Raw genomic sequence first — 13,601 nt, 5'->3', positions numbered from 1 at the left:
GAAGCTCAGCGAGCTGTGCCAGGTGAAGTTTGTGTGAGGCAGGACATAAACAATGTGCTGTTGGGGCCGAGGGGCAGAGCTCCTCTGAAGAACCGTCTAGTCAAGGGGAAATCGTTTTTACCTCCGAGTCTTCCAGTCCCCTCCAGGGAGGTGCAAGCGCTCCTGGAACGACAATTAAGGGAACAGTCATTCCAGACAGAAACAGACCTTCTGCAGAAACAAAGGCAGCGCACAACAACAGTCTCTGTACAGCCACGGGAAACAAGGAGTTGCAGACACCATGCCTGTTTGTGCTCGGCTGCTCCGCTAGCGTACACTGCGGAAACGCCGCTGTGGACCGGCAGGCAAGACAGAAGACAACTCACACTGGGCATTGTCTTCTTCCAGAAAGCTTCCCCTCTTTGACTTGGGCACGGCTTCCAGTTAAACATCATCTTTCCTACAAAGCCTTCTACCATTTGTCGGGCCTTCATTCGATAGGTCAAGAGGTGCATGCCACCTCTTTTACGTATTCGGTCCAGTTGACCTTCACCTGAATGACCTGCCAGGGTGGCTACTGTACCTAGCTCCTAGCCACGGGCTTTAAATGAGTGGCACTTTATGCCCTGGAGTTACGCTGGCAGAGCCAGTCTTGATCTGAAGAAACCTAAATGTCACCTGCTGTTGGAGAGGCTGAATACAGGAGGAGATGTAGGCGTGGCATACTGCTGCAGTCCTCCTCCAGAGGCTTTGTTCGCCAAGCTGTCCCACGCGGTAAACACCTGTCAGACATACACCAAAGTTCTCCCTACACTAAGAACTTGGTCTAAGAACTTGGGCTTATGCCTCGGGCTGCCCGCTCCCCTTTGCGTGTCTCTCCCAGGTGCCATAGTGGTCTCTCCTCTTGTAGTCTTTGCAAGAGGTCATGATGGCGTGGGGGCTCCTCAACAGACGGACATTCCCTCCCCTGGAATATGCTCCTTGTCCTGCAGAAGCTGCTCAGTCGCCTGGGGCAGGCGAGGTTAGCCACTGCCTCTCCCACAGCTCAAGAGAACTGGCTTAGCCCTCCTGGGGAAGGCAAGTCACCCCTTCCTCGCCCCCACACCCGTTCCTCTGAAGCAGGGGGGACTGGCACACCTCTCTTGGGGACTTTCTGCTCTTAGCTGGGCTCCTCTGGTCGCAGCAGGGGAAACGGACCAGGGCAGAATGGAGCCCTCCTAAATGGGGACCTCCTGAAGCACCAACCTCAGGTCTGAGCTCTACAGAGACTCACCGAAAGAGAACAGACTGACAAGCAGCGCCAGGGTCACCGTCTTCAGAGCCTTCGTTTTCCTGCGGAGCAGCAAGGAGGAAAAGGATGGTGAAGCTGGCGGTACCCGTGCAGTTCAGCAGCAGACTCGAGAGCAGCAGTAGGGACTGCAGGTCTTGAACCTGGCGTTCCCGGCGGGAGGATTGGCTTGGTCTCGCACAAGCCCGAGTCAGTGGTGGAGTTGTCACCAACTGCACCCGTGGGGCCCTTGGTACGGCAGCGATTGGCACTGTTTCGTTAGGGATGAAGGGCTCCAGATTGACTCTGGACTAGGAGGAGGAGTTGCAGCAAAAGCTGCGGCCATACTTCACGCCTGTGGAGGTGGAGAGGGATTCTTTGGAAATGGAAGGGACATAACGAACGTCTGTTTCTCCCGCCCACCATCCGATCGGTACTTGTGCTGATGCTGTTCTCCACGCCCTCTCAAGAAAAGGTTCAGCCTGTACCCCTACAGTTCAACAGCCTGCAAGGCAGCAGGGGTTGTGAGTGTCCCCTCTAGCAGCATTTCTTTAGCAGCCGGCTTATCACTGGCCCTTTTCTTGGCATAAATGCACACAAATGCAGACTGGGGAAAGAGGGAGGGAGGGAGGGTTGAATGTAAAGGCGTGCTCGTAATCCGTGGGGAACCAAGGAGACGCCAAAGAAACACCCTGGTGGGTAGGCCCTGCTCCCCTGAAGCCTGATCTGCCAAGAGACAGCACACACGGCTCTGCAAGATGGAAACGCCTCCTGCCTGGTCTAGGAGGCTCTCGAAAGGCTTACAGTGTACACTTCATCAGGAATAAACAGACCCCTTTCGTTTTACTAGAAAACTTCTTGCACCCCTCAGAGGATCTTGTGCTGCTTTTCCTAAGGCAAGACCACTGGTGAGGAGCTGACCAGGTTTCCAAAGGAAACCTCATCTGTCAGGAACACAAGTCAAATCCACTGCCAACAGAGGAAACATTGGTGTCCTTCTGGTTTGGGTCGAAAGGAAAACCAGGAAAGCTCAGGGACATAACCCGTGCTGCAGAGCGCAATACAGGACTGTGCTAAGCTCTCGCAATTACTACGGCAGCATGTATCTGGGCAACCGCTTGGGACTCCCTCCGTGCGATCCAAAATGGACCCGTCCCTCATTTCGCAGAGACCTCCTTTTGCTTTCTAGGCCTAGTCCTGGCATTTGGGAAGAGACCGAAGAGACTGCCGCTGCCTTCCACCACCTCCAGACTGAGCTCTCGGGCTGCCCTTGTGTTCTTCCCCTGTCCACCCCCCACCCCCCCCCCCCAGCGGATGAGGTGGAAAATACACTTGAGGAAAGGAGAGGAGGATTTTTCAAACGTACCCGTTCAGGTCGTGGGCCTTCCACGGCTGTCTCTCCGTATCTGCTGAGGTGCGAGCACCAGGCATCCTGCTTGCTCGGGAGCAAGCCAAAACCTCCGCGATCTCCATTCCCTCAAGACCGAGAGTGACAAAGGCCCAGGGCCAACCCCGATCTTATGCCCAGCTGTGTCTACCTCAGCGCCGACGACGCTTTGTGACATCAATGGCGGTGGGCGATGTCACAATAGAAAAGGCAGCACCACGTTTCGAGGCAAAGTCCAACCTGACAGGGAGCAGGTTTTGCACTCCTCTCCGCAAGGGAAGAAAGCCTACAAAACCAGAACGTCTCCGACGAAGGGGGCAGCTCTTTGCATTCCCACTGAAGAGTGATAGATTTGGGAGCTACAAGAAACCTTTCCTAGCTGCTGCCTTTGACACTCTGTACAAGGAAGGCCTTCTGAGGGGCCTGAAGCCAGGCACCAAGTACATTCCGTCTTTGTCTCGCAGGGGCTCAGGTTCATCTTGGTGGCTCTTTTCTTGCAGCCTGAGAAAGGCAAGGGGCCATAGGGGCACAAGGGGCGGGTGCCTTGCATGTTCATCTCTAGTTGTTGCCATAGGCACCGTGCTCTGCATTCCAGGGGACAGTAGGCATGTGTAGAGGAGAGGAAGGGAGCGCACGCCTCTCTGAGCCTGTTTGCTGCTACAAACGCTCTTCAGAGGCTGGAGTCCTCCTCTTTCCTAGTAACAGATACCTTACGTTTTGCTTTTCTCCCCGAACAAACTACTAACAGAGTTGGCGAAAGCATGCTACCTTATCCCCAAAAGGACAAAAGGAAGCCTGTCCAATCACAGATGAAAGGCGAGAGCTAGACTGTACAAAGAAATGGCTCTGCCAGAGTGGATGCTGTGTTGGATGACAGCCAGGTTTATGAGACGACACACGCGCATCCCCCCGCACGCCAGGCGGGAATGTCACTGCCCTAGACTTCCAAGGGGAAGCTCCTCTCCTGTCGTCTCTCCTCCCCTCCTGTCATGTCCCCTCCCCTCCCCTCCCCTCCCCCCCCCCGCTTTTCCCTTCTCCCCTCGCTGAGCAGGTCCAGACCCCATGAACAGACCGAGGGACGGCAGAGCTGTGCACACAGCTTGCGCTGCTGAGAGAACAGCTCCAGGTGTAATGGCCCTTCTTGAAGGCCGTCTCTCCGCAGGCCCAGTGTCCCGGCTGCCTGAGGAGTGAGCTGTGAGGGGGGGGCGGGGCCAGCAGGCGCAGGGTGGCTCTGTGAGGAGAGGCCCGGGCTGCCTGTGCCCGCCCAGCAACAGCCACACCATTGGCCACGGCTGAGCCAATCAGCGGAGCCGGTGCTGGCCTGTCACGACTGGCCTGGGGCAGGGGGCACGAAGGCGAGGGGCCTGAGGAGAAACAGGGGAGAGACGGGCCGGAGGCAGCCGGGGTGAGGAGGGGGGGACGACCCTAGCCAGGGTCAGTCCGCCCTGAGCCAGAGTGCAGTTCTCTGAGCTGGGGTGAGGTGGAAGAGACGGGAAGACAATTAATCGAGTGGAGGCGATGGAAGAAGGTACAGTGTATGCGGCACCCGGGATTAACTGACACCCTCAGTTTCGTACCTGGATCAGTACTGTACTTGCACATGGACTAAGCCCCAGTTCAGAGCAGAAATTGTTGTTACTAAGCCCGGGCGCCAGAGCGCTGTTCCTGCTCTCTCCTCCCGGTGCGACCCAAGCGCACGACTGCCCTGCCCGCTCCTGCCCTGGTGCTTCGGGAACTCGGGGGTGAAAAGGAAAGACAGAGGCGTGTAGTTACGGGATCTCTTGAGGTGTCCTGGGTTTGCTTTGCTAATCACTTCTCTAATGTTTCCTGGCCTGTTCACTAGATATGTGCACAGGGAGGCAAATGAGGCCGTGAACTAAGTTTCCAATTAAGGGTTTCCTTCTTACAAGAAAACATGCTTCCATCTTCTCATAGGAAACAGCCTGAAAGATAGAAGCTGCAGCAGCATGTGCCTCTCGTGAAAATAATAGGTAACAAGTGATGGCTGTATTCAGTTGATGCCCAGTTGCTTCCTGCGTAAGAAAACTGTACCTTAAGGTCATCTTTTGTGTATAGGCAGGGCCTTGCTAATGTTACTGTGTAGGCAGCAAGTATGTGGATGTCAGGCTTTCTGCATATTTGTGACTGATCTTTCTTTTTCTTCTAATAAAGGAAATCTTGCTATATACTCCTGAAGTCTCCGATAAGCTCGTGGGTCGAGAGAAGGACAGGGAGCTCTCTTACCACTTAGCGTCACAGGCAAAACAGACTCAAACCCGGCTTGGTGAAAATTAGTGGAATTTATTGCCAGATGAAACTGACACCTTTCCCCGTCTTTGGGAGGATCACCGTGCACCCTGACTCGATACAGGCAGGTGTAGTCTGGGTGGCCCCAGTTGCTCAGCACTTGCAGCCTTATGTAATTCACGAACCCGGAGAGCTCATTCTGAAATGAGAAGAAGAAATGAGTTGCCTTTTCCTCTCCGGCATTTGACTCCTGACAGAGTAGTGCCGCAGTGACGGACTTGTTCAACAGCTTACTTCCGGCTGGCCTGCGAGGTCTTTTGACCTATCGCGGTCAAGACGTTCTTGTCCTGCTCTACCTCACTTGCCGATAAGAATAGTAAAGGAAGAAGCAGGTACCAGAAGCTTCAGCAAATAGCTTGGCAAGGCCTTCTTGCCGGCTTTGAGGCACATGCTTCCACAGTCAGACGAGCCAGTGGTGTTAGTATAAAGTCCTGTTGCCTTCTCTAGAAAGCCACTGAAACAGAATGGCCTCCCTGGCACTACTCGCTACCAGCAACAACAGAATCCTCAGAAAGCCCAGTATTTCTAGTCTTGAACTAGCAGGCCAGCAGCAGTGCATGCTACAGGATGTGGCCACTTGTACGCACTTGGAGTCCAGAGAGTCAAGCTGTTTTCAGCTTCAAGTGCGGCGGCTGTAAGTGCTGAAGCTTCAACCGAAAACGAAAGAGAAGAAGAATGGCAGTCCAGGCACGCGCCGTTGGGAAGTTAAAGCAGAAGAAAGGCCAGCGTGGCACGCGCTCAAGGAGAGGGCTGCCTATAGCCCTTTGGCAGGGAAGCTTCTCCCCGGCTAACCGCATTTCTCCTCCTCTCCTACAATTCTCCTCCCTCTTTGTCCCCATACCTTCAGCTGGAAGGTCTGACTGGGATTCAGCACCGCCTGGAAAGTGAACTGTCCCAGGAACGTTCCCTGCTCCTCATGTTCTTCCTTCAGGCCCTAGAGAGAGACGGGGGTGGAGAAAACAAGAGCGCCTGGTACACCGTAGGAAGACTTCACTTCAGTCCATGACGTACTGGTTTATTTCAGCTACGTAGTCCGAGGAAGATGAGCGCAAGGAGAAGACAAGGAGCTGCAGCCAGGTAGCATGCCACGCTTGCCTACTCAACGCGTCTAAGCTGCCAGTCAGAAAAGGCGCAGACGTTCCCAGTGAGAGGGGGGTAACCTGAGGATCACAAATGCCCACTGGGATGGGAAGCCAAGAGGGTCTAGGACCGTGCACTGTGCCAGCTCCTTTTCCCTGTGGCTCCTGGAGTTCCATCTCGCCCCAGAAGCTTCCTTTTGAGGGCTACATTGGATAAAAGAGGCATACAACTCCAAGGAGCTTGTTTCTTCTGCGAGCCCGGAGGAAGCCGCAGGCCGCTGGACTCTTTGACCCGTACTCATCCCCTGCTTAGAACTGCCCGCCGCCACTCTAGAGAAATCACGTACGTAGACAGCAAAGTCCTTTGGAGCTCTGGAGATGCTGTCTCCATGGAACGTTGTCCCTGAAACATGGTCCATGGTGACTGCTCTGGGAATGATTGTCACCGACAGCTTGATGAAGACGTGTCCCTGACTTCCTGGGAAGGGCCAGCAGTTTCCCGGATGATTTTCAGGCTGAAAGGAGAAAAAGAAACTACGTTGACGTGGAGAAGGGTGCCCTGGCTCTCGTTCCTGCTGGGAGCATCAGAGGATTAAGAACTGATTTGGCCAATCAGCTCTGCTCTGAACCGCAGCCACTGCCTCCGGTCGGACCCTGCGGGTACCGAACAGAGAAGCAGTCATGCGAATTGACGCGTCACCAGATCCCTTCAGCGCAGAAGCACTTCGATGGCAGGGAGCTGGGTGCGCTACTTGTAGAAGCTCTCCGGCCTCTCCCGGTCCGGAGCAACTCGCCAAGAACAAGCAAGGGGTGGTGTGGCTGAAAGGCACCTGCCCAGAGCAGGTGGCGACTAAGACCCCACCTGGATGAGCCCTTCCTGTAAGGGGAAGCAATCGCTCCCTCTCATCCAGTCCCACCTCCTTCCGCTGGCACCAGCCAGCTCTTCAGCTTGTGCAGGCAGCTCAGCAGCAGTGCCAGGACGGCTTGCAAACACAACGTGGGGCCCTGCAGCAGTGCAGGCTCTCAGCACCTGCTTGTGCTCACTAAGAGCCCCGGGCGAGCTCACACTCTAGACCTCTGCAGGCACCTTTTCTGTTCTCCTTCCGTGCCATGCTGACAGTTTTCCCGGTGACTGGGAAGACAAAGACTGCAGGACCGAGCTAGCCTGTTAGAAGCTCGCGTGGAGGACCTGGGGCGCATTGGGAGAGGAACTACTCAGCAGGGAGACACAGGAGGCAAGTAGGTCCATGCAAGAAGGCGGCAGGAAAAGAAGGCTTCGAGGAGCAAAGACAAGGGTAAAGGCAACTCTCAGCAGCGTGTTTGGTTCCTCCCTCCCACCTTTGTTTTTCTGTTTCTTGGTGCTCCTACCTCAAGAATAAGCTCCGGAGACCTCACGTAATCCAGCACCGGCAGGGAAAACAACAAGACTTTTCCTTTCGTATTCTTGAAGGACGGAGAAGTCCTTGAATGAATGACAGCAGCCCCTGGAAAGTAGAACACAAGCACGATCATCGAGCAATGTCAGGAGGAACGTTGCACTGTTGACTTGGAAAGGCTTCTAAGTAGTCATCCGTCTCCTACAGTGGGATTCCCTCTTTCTTACTGGCATGATCCGTCTGGAGCACACAGCACGACGCTCATCGAGCTGTCGTAAGGGGCCGTGGGAAAAGACAAGAATGTGCACTAGGCTTTCTGCTCTTCAGATGTGGTCTGGCCCGTTACAGACTCTGTCAGTGGGTACATTTTTAGGGCACGAGGTGGCCCTTGACTTCTCGCCCCTTCTCTCCTGCCACTGGGCGCGTTCCAATGCCTGTCTTGTCAAGCTGGACAAGGGAGCGCTTTGGAACGGGTTTGTTAGTACAGCGTCACGGCACCTGATGATTTGAGGGCATAATCAGGCATCGGGACTCGGTTTTCTTCCAGCTTCTCCAAGACGTGATTGATTATCTCTTGAACAGCCTGGGAAGGAACACAAAGGAGAGCGCCGGTTAGAAGGAAAAGGAACGGGGCAAGCAGCTCCCCTGCACGGCCAGCCAAGGTGAACTGCGACAAGGTTAAACTCAGATGTAAGGAACGCCGGAATTGCCCGGAAACCTCCCAGGTTTGCTCTACTCTGATTGACGGGTATCAGAATGGAGGGGCTGCTCACTCCAATGCTCTGAATGCTGAAGCTGCGGGAACGGGCTTTTCCTATGGAGATGCCCCATGCCAGGCAGCACGGACAGACAAGCCTTCTGGGCCTGAGATGGGACTGGGGTAACTATGGACTGCTGAGACCATTCTTTCTTCCCGGTCCTCCCTTGAGGAGGACCCCAGATCTGGACGGAGAGGAAGGTACGACTAACACAACTGTCATTCCCGTCACGGCTCTCTCTTCCCCCATAAGGAAGTGTGGAGCGACAGGAAAAGGAGGCGTGGCAATGCACAGCACTTGTTCCAGCAGCACCAGCCTTTTGGCTAGCTATGACAGGGAACATGCCGGAGGGAGGAAAGAAACCTCTCAGTAGCGCCTTCTGCAGCATGCCCTTACCCATCCGGTAAAGCCTGGGAGCTTAGCCTGCTTCAAGGCTTCCTGGAGAGCACGCTCGGCGACATCCTTTACGCTCCATCGCAGGTGATAGAGCTCTTCCTGGAGCTTACGTAGCTGTTCTTGCAGGGTCAGGGTTTCGCTCAGCGCTTCTCCTAACTCGTCCCCTGCTGGCCTAGAAAAAGTGAGCAATGGAGAGACTGTAAGTGTTGTGGCTGGCCTCTCGGACGCCGCGGGGATGCGAGCGAGATGAGAAGCCTGGCTCTGGATGACTGGCAGGCTAACCACGTCATAAGCGGTTGGGAGAGTTAGTTCTGAAGTTCTCAGAGCTTCGGGCTGAGAAGCTGCTTCCCGGCTGCCCGGGCACATTTTGGGGAACTGCTGAACGTCTCAGATGGCCCGGAGCCATCTTTTTCCCTATCACAAGTGCCAACGTATCATCAAAGCCGTGCAAGAGCAGATTTGAAGGGGTGCGGGTGGCAGTTCCTATAGAAAATACCAACAGAAACAAGAGGTGCGCAGTTTTTTCTTTTAAAAGATGTCTCAAGGCAGGCTGCTGCAATTTAAGAGGTAGCCAACAGCGGCATAGCATGCCGATCCCGCGTATGTTTGCCCAGTCTAATCTCCCAATTCCTGCTGCGCATGCAGCTCAGACATAAACAGAGAAGGCTGCAAGACACACAAAGAGCAAGGGAACGCGGTTGCCGTTGCCAAACGCTTCTTCTCAGCAACAGCTCTCTCCCCTGTTTTGCTCTTTGTTCCCCTCCTCGAACACTGGTCCTACTGAATCACCCTGCCCCGCTCCTTTAATTCTCTCCCAGTGCTCCACAGCCTTGGCCTGCTCAGTCCTCCGGGCCACTCCCCAAAATCTCCTCCCGTCCCACTCGGATCAGAAGCAGCATTTTGCCTACAGCACGCCCCTCTCCAACAGTCCATTAAAGGGTGCTGGTTAATAGTGACTGCAGCGTTCCTCTGCCACCCTCTCGCCGCTTCCTTCCTTTTCCTTCTCTGCGTTAGGGATAGACTAGCGAGACACGATCTAAGGGAGACGGGGAGAGCTCTCCTGGACCAGGCCTAGAGCCCTCTGCCCCAGTTGCCTTTCCTGTGCTTGGTTGCCAGTATCTCGGCTCTCCGTTTTTTCCTCCCCCTCTCTCCTGCGGCTCCCTCTTCTCCTTTCTTAGCATAACATGTTCCTTGCCTCGGCTAGCCTCTTCTGCTTGCTCGAGAAAATACACTTCTGTTCTCCCTCTCCGCCTGACTGTGGCAGTTGCAAGGCTGCCCTCAGTACTTGAACCTTGCCCCCCTGCAAAGGTCTTCACGGGCAACTGCTGCCTACACTGACCTCAGCCTGAGAGAAGACTCTCTTTCCCTTGGCCTCTCCTCTCCTTCCAGGGGCCAATGCTGCTTGCAGGGGCTCCCTATTGCAGCCCAGCAATGGAAAGCAGCAGAGGTGTCTCCTAGCAGCTACTCCCAAGCATCGAGGGAGAGAAACAGATGCAGGATGGAGAAGGCTACCATTCCCTTCTGAGGCGTTAGGAAGGTGGAGCTGCGAACAGCCCAGCCCAAGCGAAAGGGTGGACGGATGGGTGGCCCCAGTCCCCTAATGGACGTGGGGAGCTACAGCGCACCGCTTGGCAGAAGGGAAGAAGGGGTGATGGGAGAAGCTCAGGGAGCTGTGCCAGGTGAAGTTTGTGTGAGGCAGGACATAAACAATGTGCTGTTGGGGCCGAGGGGCAGAGCTCCTCTGAAGAACCGTCTAGTCAAGGGGAAATCGTTTTTACCTCCGAGTCTTCCAGTCCCCTCCAGGGAGGTGCAAGCGCTCCTGGAACGACAATTAAGGGAACAGTCATTCCAGACAGAAACAGACCTTCTGCAGAAACAAAGGCAGCGCACAACAACAGTCTCTGTACAGCCACGGGAAACAAGGAGTTGCAGACACCATGCCTGTTTGTGCTCGGCTGCTCCGCTAGCGTACACTGCGGAAACGCCGCTGTGGACCGGCAGGCAAGACAGAAGACAACTCACACTGGGCATTGTCTTCTTCCAGAAAGCTTCCCCTCTTTGACTTGGGCACGGCTTCCAGTTAAACATCATCTTTCCTACAAAGCCTTCTACCATTTGTCGGGCCTTCATTCGATAGGTCAAGAGGTGCATGCCACCTCTTTTACGTATTCGGTCCAGTTGACCTTCACCTGAATGACCTGCCAGGGTGGCTACTGTACCTAGCTCCTAGCCACGGGCTTTAAATGAGTGGCACTTTATGCCCTGGAGTTACGCTGGCAGAGCCAGTCTTGATCTGAAGAAACCTAAATGTCACCTGCTGTTGGAGAGGCTGAATACAGGAGGAGATGTAGGCGTGGCATACTGCTGCAGTCCTCCTCCAGAGGCTTTGTTCGCCAAGCTGTCCCACGCGGTAAACACCTGTCAGACATACACCAAAGTTCTCCCTACACTAAGAACTTGGTCTAAGAACTTGGGCTTATGCCTCGGGCTGCCCGCTCCCCTTTGCGTGTCTCTCCCAGGTGCCATAGTGGTCTCTCCTCTTGTAGTCTTTGCAAGAGGTCATGATGGCGTGGGGGCTCCTCAACAGACGGACATTCCCTCCCTGGAATATGCTCCTTGTCCTGCAGAAGCTGCTCAGTCGCCTGGGGCAGGCGAGGTTAGCCACTGCCTCTCCCACAGCTCAAGAGAACTGGCTTAGCCCTCCTGGGGAAGGCAAGTCACCCCTTCCTCGCCCCCACACCCGTTCCTCTGAAGCAGCGGGGACTGGCACACCTCTCTTGGGGACTTTCTGCTCTTAGCTGGGCTCCTCTGGTCGCAGCAGGGGAAACGGACCAGGGCAGAATGGAGCCCTCCTAAATGGGGACCTCCTGAAGCACCAACCTCAGGTCTGAGCTCTACAGAGACTCACCGAAAGAGAACAGACTGACAAGCAGCGCCAGGGTCACCGTCTTCAGAGCCTTCGTTTTCCTGCGGAGCAGCAAGGAGGAAAAGGATGGTGAAGCTGGCGGTACCCGTGCAGTTCAGCAGCAGACTCGAGAGCAGCAGTAGGGACTGCAGGTCTTGAACCTGGCGTTCCCGGCGGGAGGATTGGCTTGGTCTCGCACAAGCCCGAGTCAGTGGTGGAGTTGTCACCAACTGCACCCGTGGGGCCCTTGGTACGGCAGCGATTGGCACTGTTTCGTTAGGGATGAAGGGCTCCAGATTGACTCTGGACTAGGAGGAGGAGTTGCAGCAAAAGCTGCGGCCATACTTCACGCCTGTGGAGGTGGAGAGGGATTCTTTGGAAATGGAAGGGACATAACGAACGTCTGTTTCTCCCGCCCACCATCCGATCGGTACTTGTGCTGATGCTGTTCTCCACGCCCTCTCAAGAAAAGGTTCAGCCTGTACCCCTACAGTTCAACAGCCTGCAAGGCAGCAGGGGTTGTGAGTGTCCCCTCTAGCAGCATTTCTTTAGCAGCCGGCTTATCACTGGCCCTTTTCTTGGCATAAATGCACACAAATGCAGACTGGGGAAAGAGGGAGGGAGGGAGGGTTGAATGTAAAGGCGTGCTCGTAATCCGTGGGGAACCAAGGAGACGCCAAAGAAACACCCTGGTGGGTAGGCCCTGCTCCCCTGAAGCCTGATCTGCCAAGAGACAGCACACACGGCTCTGCAAGATGGAAACGCCTCCTGCCTGGTCTAGGAGGCTCTCGAAAGGCTTACAGTGTACACTTCATCAGGAATAAACAGACCCCTTTCGTTTTACTAGAAAACTTCTTGCACCCCTCAGAGGATCTTGTGCTGCTTTTCCTAAGGCAAGACCACTGGTGAGGAGCTGACCAGGTTTCCAAAGGAAACCTCATCTGTCAGGAACACAAGTCAAATCCACTGCCAACAGAGGAAACATTGGTGTCCTTCTGGTTTGGGTCGAAAGGAAAACCAGGAAAGCTCAGGGACATAACCCGTGCTGCAGAGCGCAATACAGGACTGTGCTAAGCTCTCGCAATTACTACGGCAGCATGTATCTGGGCAACCGCTTGGGACTCCCTCCGTGCGATCCAAAATGGACCCGTCCCTCATTTCGCAGAGACCTCCTTTTGCTTTCTAGGCCTAGTCCTGGCATTTGGGAAGAGACCGAAGAGACTGCCGCTGCCTTCCACCACCTCCAGACTGAGCTCTCGGGCTGCCCTTGTGTTCTTCCCCTGTCCACCCCCACCCCCCCAGCGGATGAGGTGGAAAATACACTTGAGGAAAGGAGAGGAGGATTTTTCAAACGTACCCGTTCAGGTCGTGGGCCTTCCACGGCTGTCTCTCCGTATCTGCTGAGGTGCGAGCACCAGGCATCCTGCTTGCTCGGGAGCAAGCCAAAACCTCCGCGATCTCCATTCCCTCAAGACCGAGAGTGACAAAGGCCCAGGGCCAACCCCGATCTTATGCCCAGCTGTGTCTACCTCAGCGCCGACGACGCTTTGTGACATCAATGGCGGTGGGCGATGTCACAATAGAAAAGGCAGCACCACGTTTCGAGGCAAAGTCCAACCTGACAGGGAGCAGGTTTTGCACTCCTCTCCGCAAGGGAAGAAAGCCTACAAAACCAGAACGTCTCCGACGAAGGGGGCAGCTCTTTGCATTCCCACTGAAGAGTGATAGATTTGGGAGCTACAAGAAACCTTTCCTAGCTGCTGCCTTTGACACTCTGTACAAGGAAGGCCTTCTGAGGGGCCTGAAGCCAGGCACCAAGTACATTCCGTCTTTGTCTCGCGGGGGCTCAGGTTCATCTTGGTGGCTCTTTTCTTGCAGCCTGAGAAAGGCAAGGGGCCATAGGGGCACAAGGGGCGGGTGCCTTGCATGTTCATCTCTAGTTGTTGCCATAGGCACCGTGCTCTGCATTCCAGGGGACAGTAGGCATGTGTAGAGGAGAGGAAGGGAGCGCACGCCTCTCTGAGCCTGTTTGCTGCTACAAACGCTCTTCAGAGGCTGGAGTCCTCCCCTCTTTCCTAGTAACAGATACCTTACGTTTTGCTTTTCTGCCGAACAAACTACTAACAGAGTTGGCGAAAGCATGCTAC

At 55.0% G+C, this 13,601-nt stretch overlaps 1 protein-coding gene across 1 annotated transcript; it reads right to left on the bottom strand.

Moving 5' to 3' along the window:
• Positions 1–4,877: 4,877 nt before the first annotated feature.
• On the bottom strand, positions 4,878–12,918 carry LOC140645919 (SUN domain-containing protein 3-like; the record flags this gene model as incomplete). The annotated part of the gene is made up of 8 exons (XM_072849378.1): positions 12,812–12,918; positions 11,458–11,757; positions 8,550–8,721; positions 7,894–7,978; positions 7,388–7,503; positions 6,367–6,534; positions 5,782–5,874; positions 4,878–5,079 (listed from the first exon to the last, which is right to left on the bottom strand). Coding segments are annotated over exons 1-8 (1,243 nt in total), but the record flags the coding sequence as incomplete, so codon positions are not given.
• Positions 12,919–13,601: the final 683 nt, after the last annotated feature.

The sequence above is a fragment of the Ciconia boyciana genome, unplaced genomic scaffold (assembly GCF_034638445.1).
Source record: "Ciconia boyciana unplaced genomic scaffold, ASM3463844v1 HiC_scaffold_42, whole genome shotgun sequence".
Lineage (NCBI taxonomy): Eukaryota > Metazoa > Chordata > Aves > Ciconiiformes > Ciconiidae > Ciconia > Ciconia boyciana.
The sequence above is the reverse complement of the archived record's forward strand: the minus strand, read 5'-3'. Positions and strand labels throughout refer to the sequence as shown.